This window comes from Hypanus sabinus, chromosome 1 (genome assembly GCF_030144855.1).
Source record: "Hypanus sabinus isolate sHypSab1 chromosome 1, sHypSab1.hap1, whole genome shotgun sequence".
NCBI lineage: Eukaryota > Metazoa > Chordata > Chondrichthyes > Myliobatiformes > Dasyatidae > Hypanus > Hypanus sabinus.
The window spans coordinates 177,176,703-177,193,967 of NC_082706.1; the positions used below are offsets into that span (position 1 = coordinate 177,176,703).

The 17,265-nt window shown below is 41.3% G+C and overlaps 1 protein-coding gene across 5 annotated transcripts in view; it reads left to right on the forward strand.

Moving 5' to 3' along the window:
* The window catches only part of LOC132400698 (uncharacterized), a 44,834-nt gene extending 32,120 nt beyond the window's left edge, over positions 1 to 12,714 (forward strand). For 4 of the 5 annotated variants that reach the window (XM_059981967.1, XM_059981946.1, XM_059981937.1 and 1 more), the window contains 2 exons: positions 3,189 to 3,372; positions 5,452 to 12,714. In XM_059981967.1, the coding sequence (XP_059837950.1) occupies positions 9,136 to 10,800 (1,665 nt within the window). In that variant the 5' untranslated portion in view covers positions 3,189 to 3,372; positions 5,452 to 9,135 and the 3' untranslated portion in view covers positions 10,801 to 12,714. Of the gene's footprint in view, positions 1 to 1,872; positions 1,896 to 3,188; positions 3,373 to 5,451 lie in introns of those variants that run through there. The other variant, XM_059981977.1, reaches the window with a different exon arrangement.
* The last annotated feature ends 4,551 nt before the right edge of the window (positions 12,715 to 17,265 follow it).

Here is a 17,265-nt window from a genome sequence, read left to right on the forward strand (position 1 = left end):
GAGGCATTGATCATGTGGATAGAGGCTTTTCCCCAGGGCTGAAATGGCTAGCACAAGAGGGTACAGTTTTAAGGTGCTTGGGAATAGGTATAGAGGAGATGTCAGGGGTAAGTTTTTTATGCAGAGAGTGTTCAGCACGTGGAATGGGCTGCTGGCGGCAGTGGGGGAGGCAGAAATGATAGGGTCTTTTAAGAGACTCCTGGATGGCTACATGCTTAGAAAAATAGAGGGTTATGCGTAAGCCTAGGTAGGTCTAAGAAGGACCTGTATTGTGCTGTATATTTTCTAAGTTAGAAGGAGGTAAGGGGTGGGATTTAAAATGGGGGGGAGAAACACTGGGCTTTCATCACATTCCAGGTTGATTCTGGAAAAGTGAAGAGGTTTGGCTGATGTGATCACAGGCCCATGATGCTCTCTGTGGCTCAGGCAGACCTGATGGTGTGTGGATAAAGTCTGTCCCAAGCCGTGTAGGCTCATCAGATCGTTAGTCCAACACGTGCCACACCTGTGGATAAACTAGTCGCAAATTATACTCATTTAAGGTTATCTCTATATGGGGAGCAGAAATACAGATTATCCAATGTGAGGAAAATGTGCTTGGTTTTGAGGGTAACAAGGGAATCAAAGACAGAAATCGTTGAACTTTGGATGAAGCAGATCACCATCTGCAGAAATGGGATGAACCGGGGGATAAAAGCTAACCAGATAGACATTTGGAAATGTATTGGGAAGTGAGTTTATTATCAAAGTACATTTGTCACAATATACTACCTTGAGAGTCATTCTCCTGAATCAAAGAAACACAACAGAATCAATGAAAACTACACAACCAATGTACAAAAGAAGACAAACAGCACAAATACAATCAATCAATTAATCATTAAATAAATAAATGAAACTAATTGAAGCTAAGAACATGAGGAGTAAGGTTGTTGAAAGTGAATCTATAAATAGTGGAATCAGTTTTTAGTATTTAGTATTGGTTCAGGACCCTGATGGTTGAAGGGTAGTAACTGATCCTTAGCCTGGTGGCCAGAACCTAAGGTTCCTGTACCTCCTTCCAGATGAAAAGACTGCATGGCCTGGTGGGTAGGGTTCCTTGATTATGGATGCTGCTTTCTTGTGGCAGCGTTTCTTATAGATGTGCTCATTAGTGGGGAGGGCTTCACCTGAAATAGACTGGCTGTATCTGCCACCTCCTATAGGCTTTTCCAATTTTGTGCATTGGTGCTTTCACACCAGGCTGTGACGTAATCAGTCATGATATTCTCCACTGTGTATCCTTAGAAGTTTGTCAAAGTTTTACATAACATGCCTTTATTCCCTGGAGCGTAGGAGAATGAGGGGAGATTTGATAGAGGTATATAAAATTATGATGGGTATAGATAGAGTGAATGTAAGCAGGCTTTTTCCACTGAGGCGAGGGGAGAAAAAAACCAGAGGACATGGGTTAAGGGTGAAAGGGGAAAAGTTTAAAGGGAACATTGGGGGGGGGGTTTCTTCACACAGAGAGTGGTGGGAGTGTGGAATGAGCTGCCAGATGAAGTGGTAAATGGGGGCTCACTTTTAACATTTAAGAAAAACTTGGACAGGTACATGGATGAGAGGTGTATGGAGGGATATGGTCCAGGTGCAGATCGGTGGGACTAGGCAGAAAAATGGTTCGGCACAGCCAAGAAGGGACAAAAGGCCTGTTACTGTGCTGTAATGTTCTATGGTTCTATGCTGAATCTGCACAAACCTCTAAGCAAGTAGAGACGGTGTCGTGCTTTCTTTGTAATAGCAATTTTGTGCCAGTACAGATCCTCTGATATGAAAGTGCCAAGGAATTAAAAGTTGCTGACTCTCAATATCCAAATGAAGAGAGGCTCATGGACATCCAGTTTCTTCCGCCAGTGAGCAACCCTTTATCTTGCTGACGTTGAATGAAAGATTGTTGTTGTGGCACCATTCAGTCAGATTTTCAAAGATCAAAGTTTACAGTACATTTATTATCGGGGTGGATACTACATACAGCATTGAGTCTCATATTCTTCCAGGCAGCTACAAAACAACAAAACACAAAAGAACCCATTCAAACAACCCCACACAACAAAGACCATCGAACACCCAATATGCGAAAAAAGAACAAATAATGTAAACAGTAAAAAAAGTAAACAAGTAACACTTAGAACATGAACCACAGAGTCTCCAAAAGTGAGGCTGTTAAGTTTTGTAACTTTAAAACATCAAACTAGTTAAAAGGATGACACAGAAGTCCAAACTGTGAGCCTAACTTCATTCTTTAGTAAGGTGAGCATGCTAGTGTGATGACATACGCAATTCACGTATTTATAAATATAACCCATGATGAATTATTTAAATGAACAAGAATGCTTAATCAACCAACATATATACAAGATTACTCAAATATTACTGAAATATTAAATATACAACACTCGTCCTTGCTTAGCTATAAACTCCAACTCAATGCAGAAAGCATCTCAACTGTATACTCCATATACTATATTATACAGCTACTATATTTCAGACATACACAGCATAATAAATTTTAAATTAAATTATTCCATTCAGGCCTAAAGATTTGATCACTATGAGACAGTGTGGCATTGTTTCTGGTTTCCCTTTGAATCACCTCTGCCATTAAAAGAGAGACTTCCAATTTGCATTATGGAAAATATGTCAAGAGAAGTATCTTGTAAATTTTTTCCAGTATTTCTTTTTACAAGGGTAAACAGGACAATCTATCACCATTTCCACGATTAGTCATCCTCTTGAATTTAATCTTGTAATTCTGTCCTCCAAGAAATGGATCCCAACTCTGTATCCATGCTGCTCTGTGGATCGAAGATTGACACTAATGGTCGATGATCAGTAATGAGGGTAAACTCTCTCCCATATAGGGACTGGTTAAAATATTTTACACCTCAAACCAGAGTCAAGGCCTCTCTGTCTATCTGTGTGTAATTTTTCTCTGCAGTGGTAAGGGAATGTGATGCAAAGGGAGTTCACTTCTGTCTGTCATAACGTGTGACAAGACTGCACCTACACCATAAAGCAAGGCATCACAGGGAAGCTTCAATGGATGACGTGGATCATAATGTGTAAATACAATGTCTGACATCACCATTTCCTTTACCTTTTTGAAAACCACCTCACACTGCTTTGTACATTTCCATTTCTTCCAGGTCTGCAGTAATGACATCAAAGGGTGGAGCACAGTAGCCGGGTTTGGCAGGAACCTGCTATAGTAAATGACAAATCCTATAAAGGACTGCAACTGCAACACACCCTTTGGCCTTGGGGCAACCAACACTGCTTGAATTTTCCCAGCACATTTGTGTAATCTTTCGCATCAATGGTATGACCACAGTAAGTGATGCTTAGTTTAAAGAGTTCACACTTGAAGAAGTTTTGCCTTTAAATCTGCAATGATGTATGTGAGCGCCTGTCACAACAGAAACATAATTTGTTTGGCCAGGCACGTCATGCCCTGAGTTGATAATCTAATCTTTTTAACAATGTTTTGAGATTTTGGAGATGATCCAGTAACAATGATGTCATCCAGGTAACACCAAGTGGCTGGGCAGCTTTGCAGCACTTGGTACGTAGCTACCTGCCAGAGTACAAGTGCAGATGTTACTCCAAAAATAAGCCTATTATAGCGATAAGGCCTTTGTGCATTTTTATCATGAGAAACACATTGGATTCTTCTTCCATCTCCATCTATAGATAGACCTCAGCTAAATACACTTTGCTGAAGAATTTCCCGCCAGAAAGCTTTGCAAAGATATCCTCCATCCCAGGCAAAGTGTATTCATCTACTTTCAGTACTGGGTTGATAGGGACCTTAATAACCTGACAAACCCATTCTTCTTGGTTCATGGAACCACTGGTGTTGCCATGGGCTCCACTCAACCTTGGAAAGAGTTCCTTCAGCCTGAATATGACCTAGCTCACTGGCTATTGGTATAAGGAACCAGACGAGCTATGCAAAACTTGGGTGCACCATTTTCATGCGTACATCACATTGTAGCATGATGACATACGGAGTTCATGTATTTATACATATAACCTGGAATTACTTCTTTAAATGAACAAGCATGCTTAATCAACTGATATATATGTATGTACTGAAATATTTAATACTCAATGGAGTCCACAGCTATGGAACTAGTTCAGCTCTGAGGCAAGTGAAACTGGTCCAAGAACTTGATGGCTCCAGGCCACAGCCAGTGAGCTAGTTCACCACTGAGATGAGTAACGATCTCAGAGTAGTGAGCTAAACACTGGTTTGTCCTTTGCCCTCAGCCTTGACAACTTTATATTTATAATCTGGCTTAGTTCTTAAATCATTTTTTGCCCTCAGACCTGGGCCCTGCCGCTTCGATCTAGCCCCGTCCACTCCAGCAATGACCGTACTTGCATTCTCAAGAGTTGAGTTTGATGAATCCTTCAGGATACTACAAAAACGCAAGATTGTACAAACAGTTTGAAAGCTCAACTCCCAAAGGGAAATTACAGGCTACAGATTGCAGTGATTGTAGTCCAGAGAAAGTGTAATTAAAAGAATAATAATTTTGTCTGTTGCCATGTCTTAACAGCACCATCTTTAATTTTCAAGCGGGCATTCCTTTTGCTTGTGAGAGGCACAGGGAATTTTGGAAAGAAAGTGGACTGTTTGAGAGCTAATCAAAGAGATATTTAGTGATGGCCTTAGGCTGGGATGAAAGAATTTCTGAGGTCACTTAAGATGGCAAGGTCAATGGGATGAATCTGACCATGGATTGGAGAGAACATGGTTGCAAAATGAAAGATGAATTGGAGTATTGTGTACAAGAGCAGACAGAAGATGGTGAATTGAGGTGAAGACTGAAGGAATGTGCAGTGCAGAGGCTAGGGAAGGAAAGCTTCCTTGATGAGAAAGTTTCTAGGGTATCATGGTGGGCAGTGAAAAATGAGAGGTGAGAGGAACTGAAAAAGATCAACTGTTCAAGAGAAGGAAAAAGTGTCAGAGAAGTAGGAGGACAGACCAGGATGTGACTTGATAAGATCTCACATTGCCATCACAAATAAGAAAGTTTAGATACTGTTAATTAATATCAGAACTTAGAATCGGTATTGTTAATGTAAAACCTCAATGACAATTTACAAAAAGACGATGAAAATTTCCTGTCAGTGTACACTCTTGTTTTATAATCTCTTGAATATTTAGGTTATGAACTTTGCTTTGATGGGTATGCAATGAAAGTAGCTATGGGTGTCAAATGCACCTGAGCCATATGACCATCAATGGAAAGAAGTAGCTTATGCCGATGCCACATTAACAGCCTTACTAAATAAGCAAATTTGTCACTAGCATTGTAAAGTAACAGGTGCAATGTTTTTTGCAGCATTAAGTTTTTTTGAATACTGGCTATTAATTATTCATGTATGTTTCTTAATTGTTAGAGTAAACCGCAACTAATTCTACTGCTGGCTTGGCTAATAGGCAGCCTTTATCGCCTACTCCTTACAAGCTCGAAAAACAGTCAGTGAGTTGCTTTCTTGAAAAGCTGTAGCCCTTCTGGTTCAAGTTCTCCAGAGTGGTCTTAGATAAGAAGTATCAGGAATTACACACAGAGTCGATGAGGAAATATTGGGAAAAATGAGCGATCCAATGTTAAATCTTCAGATGATATTAGGAGAAGCAATGCTGCCTTGTTCTCAATGCTACCATCAGGAAGGAGGTACAGAAGCATGAAGGCATACTCTCAAAGACTCAGAAATGGTTTCTTCCCCTCTTCCAACTGATTTCCGAATGAACATTGAACCCATGAACATTACCTCACTACTTTTTAAATTTCTATTTATTTTTCTTTCCGTTATTATGTATTGCATTGTACTGCTGCTGCAAAGTCAACAAATTTCACGGCACATGCCAGTGATATTAAACCCGTTTCGGATTCTGATTCTGGCACAAAATGGCAGGGGAGTTTTAGGTGATTCTATATCCACAAAAAGATCATTATGTCTGAAATTGAGTGAATTTTATCTTTCCCAGAATTGTTAGAGGAGGATTATGTGGTTGGTTGTGTCAAAAACTATACACAATGGGTAATTGTGATTGAGGGTAAGAAAGGAAAGATTAAATTTGTGGGTAAATGAACTAATAGCACAAACAGAAGCAAACAGGTATGATTGAATTTCCATTATGAAATAGGGTGACCAAATCTGGAAGTAATATTCCAGATACTCAACATTTATGAAGAACTGGCAGAAAGGAAAAGGGAAAGTTTAGATTGTTCCATTATAATGATTTTTTTTTTACCATCATTAAATTTTAAAGCTGTGGGTACGAGTTTTATCAGGAATTTTGAGATTCGGGTGGATTGTGCCATGAACATAAAACAGGTTTATGCAACTTACTAAAACTCAGACAAATGCTATATCAAAAACTGCTTGCTATCATGGTTTGTTTCGAGTACTTTTGATAAGTGCTTAGTCTCTCCACTCCACTCCACGTGGTTGGCAGAGAGAACAGAGTTAAGCCTAAAGCCATCCTCATTCCATTTAAACGTCCATTGCTCTTCTCCCATTCATTTGCTTTAACCTTTGACGTATAACTGAAAATGTGTGTTGGTGTTCAGCAGCTAAAGAATGGCCCATGTTGAAATATGGTCCAAAGTAATACATTTTAGGTAATTCTACTGAAGAATCAAAAGTTAGTAATATAACATTTTGTCGTGTTTCTTTGTGTGCATTATAATGCAATTAGAAAGCCATTGAGGCAACTTCAAAATTCAAAGTAAATTTATTATCAAAGCACATATATGCCACCATATACAACCCTGAGATTTATTTTCTTGCAGGTGTACTTAATAAATCCATAAAGGAATCAATGAAAGACAGCATCATTGTCATTGGGTGTATTTAAGGCAGAGATTGATAAGTTCTTGATTTGACATGGGAGAAGGCTGGGGAGCGGGGCTGAGGAGGGGACAAAAGGATTCAGCCATGATTGATTGACGGAGCAGACCCAATGGGCCATATGGCCTAATTCTGCCCCTATGTCTTATGGTCTTGTGGTCTTATCAACTTGGGCATCCAACCAGGGCGTGAAAGACAACAAACTGTGCAAATCCAAAAAGCAAGAAATAATAATAATAAATAAATAAGCAATAAACAAGAAAAGAAGAGGGAAGAAATACAAGTGTTTTCGCACATTCAGATACTTTCCAGTGCATTTCCCATGAGTGTTATGGGTTGCTCCCACATTCCAAAACCATTCGTTGTTAATTGGTTTCAGCAAATTGGTAGGTGATTGGTTGAAGAATGAGGAAGGAAGTAGGTTACTAGGAAATAAATTGAGAAGTAGGGTTGTGATGGGTTTACCCTGAGAATTGGTATAGACTGAATAGACTAGATTCCACTCTTATGCATTGTAAAAAGCTTGAAAGCTCTGCTTTCAGGTGCATGAAAAGCTGTTTATTTTCCCCTGTAAAAATGGGAAGTTCCCAATCCACGAACGCCTTACATTTGTGGTTTGTACCTTTATTTCCTAGTCATTCTTTGTTCAGTTGTTATTGATAACAGTTCATGAAAGAGAATGAGAGAGAGACACAGCTAAGGTGGAACGGCTCCTACTAACAAAAGAGGAGCGGAACCATTGATTACTGCTATTGTCTCTTGGAGAAGGATTGTGTATTGAGTACTGTTCTATTCATTGAAACCCCTCAGGGGGCAACCAGAGTGGGCTGATTTGATGGGTTACATCATCCCAACCTGATTGACACCTGAGACCTTGTGAGTGGGGATAAAAGTGAGGTCTGGGGTAACACCCCTCAGATGCACCAGGAGAGACGCTAGTGAGCATCAGAACCCCCACGAGACAGGGCGGGAGATCAGAGACCAAACGAAGGGTCGGGAAAATTTTAACTCACAGTGTTTTGTAGTGAGACCAGTGGGGGCTTGTGTGTGTGTCCACCCTTGCCTGGGTGACGAGTCCACCACGGAAGAACGGTCTAGCTAAAGGACGCTGGGGTCATACGTGAATGGCCACAACAACCACGCATCGACGGATCAAAATCGTAAAGGAAGGTTAGCAAGATAATAGCTGTTACTGTTCACACATTTTTTTTCTCTCGTCTCTCTGTCTCTCTCTCTCTCCAACAATTGCAACAGCGACAAACAACTACCGCAGCCTACATGAACTGAACTGAACTTTATATTTCCATCTGACAATTCATTATCCCCTAGACAACGATAGAGCTTGTTTCATTAGTGATTATTATTATACCCACACTTTTAGATTTAGTATTGCTAATGTATATTCTCTGTATATTCGCATTGATATTATTTTGTATATTTTTGCTAATAAATATTGTTGAAAATAGTATCACCAGACTCCAACGGACACTTCTATCTTTGCTGGTAAGACACCCAGTTACGGGGTTCATAACAAATTGGGGCCTCGTCTCGAGATTTGATACCAAATTGGAGGGCCAGCGAATCGGGCTATAAGTCCAGACTTGGATCTGGTTGCGTGGGTAACCAGACGGGAAACCAGCAAAGATGGACGTAGATGAATTTACACAAAACCCAACTTTGAAGGTGCTAGAGGATGCCACAAAGATGGACTTGGTAAATATTGCGAAAGGATTAAATCTCACAGAGGTGAAGTCGTCAATGAAAAAGTGGGAGATGCAAAGGGCCATAGCTCAGTATTATATTGAGAAGGATGTGTTTTCAGCTGAGGTATTGGAACATATCCCTGAAAAGGTACCAGCTATTGGGACGGTTCAGTTAGAGTTGGAAAAATTAAGGTTGGAACATGAATTTAGGTTAAAACAGCTGGAAGCAGAGGAAAGGGAGAAGGAAAGAGCTGAAAAGGAGAAGGAGAAACAGAGGCAGCATGAGCTGGAAATGAAGAAGTTAAAGCAAGAGAGAAGAGTCTCAGGGGCAGACCGAGAGGAGAGGTTTAATGTTAGTAGGGAGTTTAGGTTAGTACCTCCATTCGAGGAGACAGATGTTGGTAGTTATTTCTTGCATTTTGAGAAGGTGGCAGTGAATCAGAAGTGGCCCAGAGATCAGTGGGTGGTGTAGTTACAAAGTGTGTTAAAAGGGAAGGCACAACGGGCATATGCGGCATTGTCCATGGACGTGTCTGCGGATTATGAGGAAATAAAGCGGGCCATCCTTCGGACCTATGAGTCAATCCCTGAAGCATATAGACAAAAGTTCAGAGATTTAAAGAAAGTGTGGAATCAGAGGTATGCAGAGATTGCCTATGAGAAGGGTGTGCTCTTGGATCGTTGGTGTGCGGCAGAAAAGGTGGAAGAGGATTTCCGGCGTTTCAGAGAGTTAATTCTGATTGAGGAATTTAAAGGTTGTGTTCCGGATGATATCCGGACGTATTTGAACGAGAAGTCGAATAAGTCTATATCAGAATTTGCCAGGTTTGCAGATGAATATGCCCTAACCCACAAGACAAAGTTTTCCTCGAATAAGAGTTACCAGAAAGACCGTAGGGACGGTAGAGAAAGCTCGCCAGCTGAGGCAGAAATTCAGCTGGGAGCTAGTTGTAAAAGTAAGGAGGAGGAAAGGCAGGCTGGCAGGAGGGTTCCTAGCTTGACCTGTTTTAATTGTGAAACGGTTGGTCATATTGCATCTAAGTGCTTTGCTCCGAGGAAGGAGACAGGGAAAGGGAACGCAGCAGTCCCTACAGGGTGTATTGTGTCGATCAGCAAATTGACGAGAAAGGCCCAGGTAGATAAAATACGAGAGGGGCGTGAGAAATTTATTTCAGAAGGGACAGTGTCTGTGAAAGAGGGAGAAACCCCAGTTCCAGTGCGGATCTGGAGAGATACTGGAGCTGAGCAGTCATTGATTCTCGGTAAGGTACCAGATTTTGGTCCTGAGACTGGAGAGGTAGTTTTAAGAGGTATAGGAAAAGGGACAGAAGCTGTGCCTTTGCATGGGATCATTATAAATTGTGACCTAGTATCTGGACCAGTTGAAATAGGGGTATGGTCAGAATTACCGAGAGACAGCATGGACGTCCTTCTTGGTAATGATTTAGCAGGGGGTGAGGTGTGTTCAGCCGTGAAGCTGACGAGCAAGCCTGTAAGTGTTGAGGACCCGCCTATAGATTCCAAGATCTATCCCGCATGCGCGATCACTCACAGCATGTCGAGAAAGGCAGCTGAGAAAGAGACCGTTTTAAATCAGTCCAGTGTTGATTTGGCTGAGACGTTTTTACCGACCCTGTACCAAGACGGGTTAGAGGATGGTAAAACGGAGAATAGGGAGGTGGAAGAGAGTAAAGGAGAGGAGGTAGACCTACCCTTAGCCAAGAGGGAATTTATAGAGGTAAAGAGTAAAGATGAGAAACAGATAAGGCAGTTAGAAGGTCCAGGGTTGGACATGGATGATCTGTCTGGCTTGACGGAACTGTTTGAAGAAGTTGAAAAATTGAAATGTGTTCCCGATAATGATATAAGGGCAGTCCTAGATGAAAAGGATGCTGTTACCTTGAAGGATTCTGCTGGGTTAGCAGATGAAGTTGTTTTAACCCGCAGGGTTGAGTTTACTCTGGATGGGAGTTGCCCAGAGAGTAACTGGGAGGATCAGGGGAACTTAGAATTTGAAAAAGGGACTGGTATGGAAAGCCTGGAAGAGGTAGATGTCCAGTTTGAGTGTGTTCAGGGTATGGATGCACATGGTACTGAACCTAGTAATGAAACTCAGGAAAAGTCTGAGGTATCTGATTTAGTTGAAAAGGAATGCATCCTTTTGGGTCAGATGGACTTGGTTCAGTGAAGAAAGGGTTAACATTGGTACCAGTGGGAAGTGAGAATTCTCAGTTGTTTGTGTTAGAAGGTGTGTTAAAAGTTAGTGAGGAGATGGGAGCTGGTGATGTGAATATTATTATTGAAGGAGAAGAGAAAAGTGTAGTTCCTAAATTGAATAAAGAAAATTTAAAGTCTGGATTGGTTTCAGAAGCAGTAACCAGCCTGAAGGAACAATGGCTTGTTAACAAGGTGCCTGTGAATCAATTACAGTTTGTTTTGGAATTTAAAGGTAAACAACTTGCAGATGTTAAACTGAAAACTAATAGAATGAAGGGTCCTGAAGATAAAACTAATGACTTGCTTAAAAATAAAGAATTGTTTGGAAGTTCAGAAGATGGGCTAAGTTTGGAAAACATTGTTGATAAAATAACTCCTATGAAAGGAGTATGTGAAAGCCTATTCCACACTGATGAGCAAGCTAACCATGTGAGAGTTAAATGGAAAAGAGGCGACGGTTGACAAAATGCCACTTTAAATAACAGGATCTGGTTTTGAGGGATTTCGACAAAGCATGTAAATAATAAAGACAACACCATGGAAGATTGACTGTTGAGTTTAAAAGTAAAATAAAGATTAGTATTTGCATAAACTTTTGTAAGGTACCACAGTATAATCACACATGTATTGGTTCACATTTTGTAATATACACTTAAGCTAAGATAACAACCATTTAGTTTTTTTGTGCTGACGAAAAGGAATAAAATAGATGGTTATTAAATTGGAGTCTGATGCTGCAAGAATTTGATATTAAGATACAGCATATTAAAGGAAGTGATAATGTACTCGCTGACTGCTTATCTAGATGCTAAGTTGAATGTATATCTGTATTGTTCTGTAGTTAAAAAATTCTTCTGTATTTTGTTAGATTCTGTAATTCTGTAAGACTCTGTATTAGTTAATTTTCCTTTTTGGTGAAAATTCCTAGAAGGATGGGGGTGTTACGAAGGATGAACAACTCTGATGGGCAGAAGGGTGCAGAGTGGCCCATGCCCCCCCTTTTTTGGAGAATCGCAAATCGCTACTACTTCGATGCTGCTAACAAGGAAGTAAGAGAGTCAAAAGGAAATCTGCCAGGGCAGTTGTTATTGATAACAGTTCATGAAAGAGAATGAGAGAGAGACACAGCTGAGGTGGGACGGCTCCTACTAACAAAAGAAGAGCGGAACCACTGATTACTGCTATTGTCTCTTGGAGAAGGATTGTGTATTGAGTACTGTTCTATTCATTGAAACCCCTCAGGGGGCAACCAGAGTGGGCTGGTTTGATGGGTTACATCATCCCAACCTGATTGACACCTGAGACCTTGTGAGTGGGGATAAAAGTGAGGTCTGGGGTAACACCCCTCAGATGCACCAGGAGACACACTAGTGAGCATCAGAACCCCCACGAGACATGGTGGGAGATCGGAGACCAAACGAAGAGTGGGTAAATTTTAACTCACAGTGTTTTGTAGCGAGACCGGTGGGGGCTTGTGTGTTTGTCCACCCTTGCCTGGGTGACGAGTCCTCCACGGAAGAACGGTCTAGCTAAAGGACGCTGGGGTCATACGTGAATGGCCACAACCACCACGCATCGATGGATCAAAATCGTAAACGAAAGTTGGCAAAATAATAGCTGTTACTGTTCACACATTTTCTTTCTCTCATCTCTCTCTCTCTCTCTCCAACAATTGCAACACAGCGACAAACAACTACCGCAGCCTGCATGAACTGAACTGAACTTTATATTTCCATCTGGCAATTCATTATACCCCAGACAATGATAGAGCTTGTTTTATTAGTGATTATTATTATACCCGCACTTTTAGGTTTAGTATTGCTAACGTATATTCTCTGTATATTCGCATTGATATTATTTTGTATATTTTTGCTAATAAATATTGTTGAAAATAGTATCACCAGACTCCAACGGACACTTCTATCTTTGCTGGTAAGACACCCAGTTATGGGGTTCATAACACTCTGCCCTTGGAACAATTGCTAAATATGTGTTAGCAAATTCAAGTTCAAGTGTATTGTCATTCAACCATGGACATGTATACAGTACTGTCAAACATAACAGTTCCTCTAGACCAAGGTGCACAACACAGTACATATGACTCACACTCAGCACATAAAGTAATATCACAGCAAATAAATTAACACATAATAAAATACAGTCCAGAAGGTTGACATTCAGCATAAGGTGCATTTACAACACAAGTCAAAAAGTAAACAGTACGAGGGGTGATTGATAAGTTTGTGGCCTAAGGTAGAAGAGTCAATTTTAGAAAACCTAGTACATTTATTTTTCAACATAGTCCCCTCCTACATTTACACACTTAGTCCAGTGGGCATGGAGCACACGGATCTTGGACATCCAGAAAGTGTCCACAGCAGGGGTGATTGATAGGTTCGTGGCCTAAGGTAGAAGGAGGTGAGTTATACAGCTCTTGTTACATGCATGTGCAGTTCATCTCTTTGAGTGATTATGCAGAAAGTTTGAAGTTAATAACTCATCTCCTTCTACCCTAGGCCACAAACTTATCAATCACTCCTGCTGTGGACACTTTCTGGAGGTCCAAGATCCATACGCTCCACGACAAAAGGCCTGTTTCTGTGCTGTAATGTTCTATGGACAACTGGACTAAGTGTGTAAATGTAGGAGGGGACTAAGTTGAAAAATAAATGTGCTCAGTTTTCTAAAATTGACTCCTTCTACCTTCGGCCATGAACTCATCAATCACGCCTCGTGTAATGCTACTGGTGTAATACATGATGTGATCTGGATGATGGCAGAAAGTTCAGTAGTCTCACGGTCCTGTACCTTCTTCCTGATGGCAGCAGTGAGAGGAGAGTATGGCCTGGATGGTGGGGGTCCCTGATGACAGACTGTAACGGTGCTCTGTGTAGCTGTGTTCAGTGGTGAGAAGGGCTTTACCCATGGTGGACTGGGCTGCATCCACTGCTTTCTGTAGGCTTTTTCATTCAATGGCATATTTCATGCATGGACTTTTGGTCACCCAATGTAAGTGTTCAATGACCTGCACTGATGACTCGATGAATGTCACAAATTAACATTTTTGAGTATTGAATATCTGTTGGAATTTACTTTTTTATTGCACAATATAACTTTTTCTTTCTGATGCAGTGGTTACTGCATGCTTAGTTTTGAAAAGAATGACTCCATGCAGGGAAGTTCAGGAATTTTGTCTTTCTGGACAAATATATTACAGAGCTCTTACAACCAGACATTATCATCCATACACACCCTGGATTCCTCTTACAGGACTTAGAATGAAAAATGAAATATGCTAGAAGACTGCAAGTGAAAGCAAATATTCACTCTTATGGCTCCCCTGGACAGTCTGCTTGCCCCCTGTTGATGGGTGTATCCAAACGATCCTGACCTCAAGGCATATTTCCAATTTCTTTGTCTGCCCCTGAGCGTGAGTGCCGCTCAGAAGAGGAAATTGCTATGGGTGAGCTGTGAATGATCCTGATCCCTGACCTACTGCCATGACTACTTTCGTGACCTAAGATAAGATTAGCATTATTTGTCTTATGTACATCAAATCATCAAAACATACAATGAAATGTGTCATTTCGCGCCAGTGACGAATCCAGTCCGGGAATTGTGATGGTACATACAGCCTGTGAGTGTCGCCATGGTTCCGGCACTGACATAGTGTACCCACAACTCACTAACGCTAACCACGCGGTGTCTTTGGAATATGAGGGGAAACTGGAGCCCCTAGAGGACACTCACATAGTCATTGGGAGAATATACAGACTCCTTACAGACAGTGGCGAGAATCGAACCCGGATCGGTGTAAAGTGATTGCGCTAACCACTGCACGACCATGCCCCCACTCTCTGCGGAGAACACTTCCAGTAACATACTTTTGTTAATAGATTTTCCTAATCAAAAAGCCTGGATTAGAAAATGGATTAAAATTCATACCACAAACATACCTGACACAAGACAGAGGAAATGCACACTTGCTTTTCAAATGGCACATTACAAGAATGGTAAAAGTGAAGCACTATGCCAAATGGTGTGTCATTCCTACTTCATTTGCATGAAAATTTGTTCTCTTCCACATGACACAAATGTCCAGAGCTTCTTCATGCTGCGTTAACAGGTGTAAGTAAATTGGGTTTCTCTTGATTTGCTTGCATAGTTAATCCTTGGGTTGTAAACTAGGTTATGCAAGCATTGGATTTTTAATCCTATCTCACATTCCTGCCTTATGCTGGAGTGTTGGGTGGGTATAGTAAAAAAAAGCCCAGAGCGATATAGAGTACTGGAACATTTGCTCATAAGAGCAGAAATAGTTACATAAGAGTTTGGAACAATGTTTGAATCATTGACAGTAAAGGATGAATAGGCATGTACTGAGCAGACTAGTTTTTAAAAAAAGATTATAGTTTGGAGCTACCTATGACAGAGTGACAGTAGACATTCCTTATTTAGGATGGGCAGCAAGTGATCCTAAAGACCGTGGTTAGCACCAGCTGGAAGAAGATGCCTATTATGCAAAGGAATTCCCTCTGGGCAAGTTGTGAGCTTCCTTGTTTGTTCCAGAGTTCGTAATGAGGCAAATTGAAGGCCTCTCAAGGGCTGCTGTGTAATTAACTAGGATTATTTTTGTGGCTCAAATGAAAAAAGATGGAGTAAAAATTCAGGGTGTCAGCATTTGCAATGATGACTTGAATGGTGGAGGAGATACAAGTATGTATTTAATGCAAATATGGATCATATGACGTCAAATTATATGCAAATAACAGAATTTCACACTGAGGTGTGATCATGGAGTCTAAAGAGGCTGCAGGTGCTGGGATCTGGGTGCGAAAAAAACAAATTGCTGGAGGAGCTCAGTGGGTCAAGCAAGGAGATAATGAATATTTCGGGTTGAGGCCCTACATCAGGACTGAGAGTGGAGAGGGCAGATAGCCAGACTAAAGGGTTGAGTGAGAAAGTGATAGGTAGAACCAGGTGAGGTGGCGAAATATGGGCAGGTAGGAGCCATGTGGCAGGGAGGAGGGAAGGTAGAGACACAAGTTGAAGGATGGTAAATGAGGCTGATGAGAGAGGGATGATGGGCAGATGGAGCCAGATGGTTGAAGGGGAATTCAGACACTAAAGCTGGTGGGTGATGGATGGAAAAATATAAATGCAGATTAAGTCCAGTAGAGAGGGGTGGAGGAAGATAGAGACAGATTGGAAGGTGATATGTGGTATCCAATAAAAGCAAGACAATGGGCAGATGTTGGAAGGAATAGGAGGGATAGGCTAAGGGAGACAAAAGTACTGTTGGGTAGGTGTGTGGATGATAGGATGATGGAACCATGTTTAGTGGGGGGAAGAAGGATGAAAAATCTAGATAACATGGGAGAGATATGATCCTGTCCTTAAGCCTATCATTATTCTGGGGAATAAACAACTCCCTGAGTTTACTTTCATTTTTGGTGGGATGCTGAATGGTTATTACAAGGAAGGAGGCCTGATACCAGCCACTTTTATCTGATTAGCGCAACAGTTGCTATTGTGGAATAAGAGCTTGGAAAGATCTTTGGCCTGTTTCTGTGCTTTATCTCTTTATGACTCTAATAAGCAGGAGCCTGAATTACCAGGTTAAATCTGGATCATGTCAAATTAACTGAAGTGCTGAAATACTGATCATAAATTATGAAGCCTTCAGTGCATTAAACTACATAACTAACATTAATGATCTTATGATTAAAATTATACAGACACAGGCCATTCCACTCATCCATCAACACTGGTCCTATTCTCCCTTCCAGTTTTTTCATATTCCTGCAAGTCATTCTCTCTCGTATGTGCTCATCAACTCACCCTTTACTCTTTCTTCAGCTAATCCTTGCTAATGGGAATTACCTCTTAGAGAACTGCCCCTTGGTAACTAATCTGCACAAAGGATACTGATACTGGATAGAAGCATTCTTCAGGTGAACCCCAAGTTCCTCTCTTCCCTGTACGATTTGCCTATGGTTCACCCTTAGGCTTATTCATTGTTGCTGAGATTTAGTCTTTATAGTTCTATTGCTGTCAGCATCTTCCACGGGGGCTTCTGTGTTGCCGTCCTGCCTGCCGTCTACCTGCTGAACCGTATCTATGCCCACCTGGACAAGCCGGCGAGCACTGTGAGGGTCATGTTTTTTGACTTCTCCTGTGTGTTCAACACCATCCACCCTGCTCTGCTGGGTGAGAAGCTGACAGTGACGCAGGTGGATGCTTCCCTGGTGTCATGGATTATTGATTACCTGACTGGCAGACCACAGTACGTGCGCTTGCAACACTGTGTGTCAGACAGAGTGGTCAGCAACACTGGGGCTCCACAGGGGACTGTCCTGTCTCCCTTTCTCTTCACCATCTACACCTCGGACTTCAACTACTGCACAGAGTCTTGTCGTTTTCTGATGACTCTGCC